The sequence below is a fragment of the Rhineura floridana genome, chromosome 3 (assembly GCF_030035675.1).
Source record: "Rhineura floridana isolate rRhiFlo1 chromosome 3, rRhiFlo1.hap2, whole genome shotgun sequence".
Classification (NCBI taxonomy): Eukaryota; Metazoa; Chordata; class Lepidosauria; order Squamata; family Rhineuridae; genus Rhineura; species Rhineura floridana.
In genome coordinates, this window is record NC_084482.1 from 64,320,937 (window position 1) to 64,325,046 (window position 4,110).

General features: G+C 44.6%; 1 protein-coding gene across 1 annotated transcript; it reads left to right on the top strand.

The window, feature by feature from the left end:
* The first annotated feature begins 703 nt into the window (after nucleotides 1–703).
* LOC133382156 (GTP-binding protein Rhes-like) lies at nucleotides 704–2,321 on the top strand. Its single transcript, XM_061621827.1, has one exon. The coding sequence runs from the start codon at nucleotides 923–925 to the stop codon at nucleotides 1,547–1,549; it is 627 nt and encodes a 208-aa protein (XP_061477811.1). The 5' UTR covers nucleotides 704–922; the 3' UTR covers nucleotides 1,550–2,321.
* Nucleotides 2,322–4,110: the final 1,789 nt, after the last annotated feature.

Sequence of the window (4,110 nt, forward strand, 5' to 3'; positions counted from 1 at the left end):
TTGAAAAGTGTGTGAGGCTAAATTCATGAGGAACATGAGCCTGCTCTAACATCTGAGCTATGCATTTTATTTGTGACAAATATTGGTGTTTTTTTTTAATGGGACGCAGAGTCTGAGCTTCACAAGGAAAGTACACTTTAGGAAAAAGCAAGGAACGCCCCCCCCCCCTTTCAAATGCTGATTTCTTTCTTATCTTAGTCTCACACAACCTCATTTGTCTGTAGAACCAACGCATTCTGTATGTTAATTTAAGCTTTCCCTCCCCTGCAGTACAATCTGCCAATGAAGGGCAGGAAAAGGGCAGTGGACTTTCTGGGAGTTATAAAGAGCAAAATAATTTTGCCATCTAAAGTGAGCTAAGCTCCAAGGAGGGCAAAAGCATTAGGGCTTGAGTGTGCACAGCAGCCGAAAGGCAGTCAAGCTCCCTCCGGCAACCAGTCGTGGAGTGCGCTGTGTGGGATGTGTGCTACTGTGTGTGTGTGTGTGTGTGTGTGTGTGTGTGTGCGTGCGTGTGTGCGTATCTCTCTCTCCCCAGGGTCTGAGGATGGATTTCAAAGAGAGCGCTCAGCTGATTGGCCCAGAGCATCCTTCTGTCTCCTGCATTTTGCCCCTTCCCCAACATATTCCCTACAGCAGAGATTGGAGGAGACAGTCAAGGCAGTGTGTGTGTGTGTGTGTGTGTGTGTGTCAGGAGGGAGTGTAAATAAATGGAAAGACAAGCTGGGTGACTGTGTATACAGTAGCAATTCAGCTGGGAGAAGTTGATGAGTAGAGTGGAGGCGAAGCTACAGTGGAAGGAGACACTGCTCCCTAAAACTAGTTCACATAAAGACCAGGCACACATTGCTTCAGCACGCATTTGGGACTTTAAATATCTCGTCTCCCTCTAACCCACCAGACCCACACAGACAGGTCCAGAAGCATGTCTTTGGAAGTGAAGGAGAAGAGCCAAGTGCGCCTGGTGTTTCTAGGCGCAGCAGGAGTTGGAAAGACGGCCCTGATCCGGCGCTTCCTTCAGGACACTTTTGAGCCAAAGCATCGGCGGACAGTAGAGGAGCTGCACACCAAGGAATACGAGGTGAGTGGAGCCACCATTAAGGTTGAGATCCTGGACACCAGTGGTAGTTACTCCTTCCCAGCAATGCGTAAACTCTCCATCCAGAACAGCGACGCCTTCGCTTTGGTCTATGCTGTGGACGATGCAGAGTCCTTTCAGTGTGTGAAGACTTTACATGAGGAGATCCTTGAGCTGAAAGAGGACAAGTTTCCACCCATCGTAGTGGTGGGCAATAAGGCAGAAGCTGGTGGGCTTAGACAGGTGTTGCATGAGGATGCCCTTTCCTTGGTGGAGCTAGACTGGAACAGCCGGTTCCTGGAGGCATCTGCTAAGGAGAATGAGAATGTGATGGAGGTCTTCAGGGAGCTGCTTCACCAAGCCAACCTACCTAGCCGGCTGAGCCCTGCCCTCCGCAGGAGACGGGAGACCTTTCCCAAGGAGCCCCCACTGAGGCCCCCCATGAACAAAGCCAATAGCTGCACCGTCTGTTGAACTATGTGAGAATGACATCTGCAAGAGTTTTTGAAGGCCTTGGGACCTCAGTATAGCAATCAGGTTGCACCTGCCACAATAGCATTGTGGTACTCAGTCATTTTGTGGCTCAGGACCCTTTTGTGAACCTTGATGGTTTGTCATGACATAATCATCTCAGCTTTAATGCCCACAAGTAACCAGTATTTGTGCCCATTTCATTCATTTGATTTTGAGCTGCAACCTAAGCATTGGGAAGCCTTGATGCTGTGCGCAAAGCAACATCTGTAATTCTAATCAGTTGTCCTGATCCAAACTCTTAATTTGTAAATTGGAAGAGATGCCCTTAAGTCATGGACCTTGATGACCCAGTTTGGTCAAAGCAAATGATGACTGCATGACCAAACAGACTGATGTTTGAGGCAACATGGCTGATGTCGACATCGCATGAACTTGGAAGGCAAGAATTTGAGGAGTCTCTTAGGAAACATTCACTTCCTGGGATACCTGTTTACTTTTGGTGTTTCACTGATTTCATTGTCTGTGTTTTATGAGTGACTGAACAGACACTGTATGCTTGAAAATGGGAAAGACAGACATTTGTGGTGTTTGTTGAACAGCAGGTGTGTGTGTGTGTGTGTGTGTGTGTTGCCTGCCTCCCACACAACAAGTGGTTTTTGCTTTTTATGTCTGCATTGACAATTTGCATGCATGTGCTCTTGTGCAGATTTTTCATTTACACTGAGCTAACCATTCTCCAAGGCAACTTTGCATTGTGGAAAGTAGTATGTGTTACCTGGTGGGTCAGTCTGTGCCTGAATAGGTTTGGTTTTAATTTTTAACTTTTCAAGGATTGTATCGAATAAAAGAAAACTCAAACACCAAGGAGGAGTGCTGAATTTTATTTTACTTTGCTGTGAGAGTTGCAATTGGAAGACATCCACACTACCAGATCTTGTTGCCTGGTAGTTACATTGTCTCTCTTACATTCTGGTTTATGCTTTTGCCATCCTGTCTTTGTAGGACATCCACCCTGCTGAGTTTGTGTAGGAGCTTTTATGCTCTTACGATTTTTATGACAAACGTAGTCAAGGGACAATATTGTCAGATTCGCTCCTAGCAGACCATGGCTCAAACTCCTTCTGATCCATAAACTCATGGGCTTACCCAAATCACTGCCTTTCAACTGGGTTTCCACGAAATGGGAATATTAATGATAACTCTTACAGAGCTTTTTTGAGGACATTGAGAGAAACACTACACATTATTTAGCACATTAGCACCCCAATCCTAAACTTAGTTATTTGGAACTATGTTCCAATAATTTCAGTGGACTATACTTGTGACTGATGTGCTTAGGATTGCAACTTGAAGGTGGTGAATAGACACAGCATCAAGTGTTACTAAGGTGGGAAACAAGTAAATGTCATTTGTCTTATCACAGCAGAAAAAGATGAGGAGCCATGAAATTATATTTCATGTGGTGAAATAAAATCATAGATACGTTGAAACAGAATGCAGTTAAAGATCTCCTAAATTAAGCCACACTATGGGGCTATCTGTTGGATTCTGATAATGTTTTGAAGCCAAACCTTTCTGTAATTGGTGGAAAACAGACACTAAGCTTATGGCCAATAAGAATACAAATGGCTCTTAAATACAATGCTGTTTCTCATGCAAAGGGTGCCCTTTAAGCAAATACAGGGTTATGGTTATTCCTTTAGGGCATGGATGGGGAACCTGTGGCCCTCCATATGTTGTTGGACTCCCAACTCCTTCTGCCCTAGACAGCATGGTTAGTGCTCAGCAATGATGGGGTTGTAATCTGGAGGGCCAAGGGCTTCCCATCCCTGTGTTAGAGCTCTGTGCTGTTATATATATATATTCACAGACCAAGACTGCAATCCAATACACACTTCCCTGGGAGTAAGTCCCATTGAACCCAATGGAGCTTATTTCTGAGTAAACATGTATTGACTTGCAATCCAAGACAGGATCCTGGGCTAGAAAGAAGACAATTGGTCTGATCCACTACGGCTTCCCTTGCATTTTATACTCTGTTGGTGAGCATTGGAGTCTACACTCGAGTCTGTCACTACCATTTCATGAAACATGATTAGCCAAGCATTCTAGTTTTTTTTAACTGTCTGCTTATATTATAATTGAGCATATTAAACATGGCACACCCCTCAAAGCTTCCTTCATCTGCTATGAGAACAATCATAAGCCCTATTTTTTCCCATCTTCAATATGTTTATCTACTAATGAGCTACATTTGAACCCAGCTCTTTTCTGTCTATCACTCCACATTCAGGGCCTTACCACTTAATGCCACTGTCTTGCTTGTTTTGATTTATAGCATCAGTGCTGCAGCAAACAATCTTCTGAAAAGGACCTCAGTTCACTCAGACTCTCACCTATCCAGGTATCAAAGGACTATTTTTCTTTGTCCCCCCCCACATGCTGAAGGTGTGTGTGGGGGGGGGTACATAAGCTTCTGTGACAGGTAAGCAATCCAGTCACTGCAACTGAGAGATTCATTACAGGCCCATCCATACCTGACCACAAAATCCACATTTTCC

Bases quoted from the DNA above. Each gene is read 5' to 3' on its own strand.
- LOC133382156 (XM_061621827.1), top strand. From the start codon at position 923: ATGTCTTTGGAAGTGAAGGAGAAGAGCCAAGTGCGCCTGGTGTTTCTA.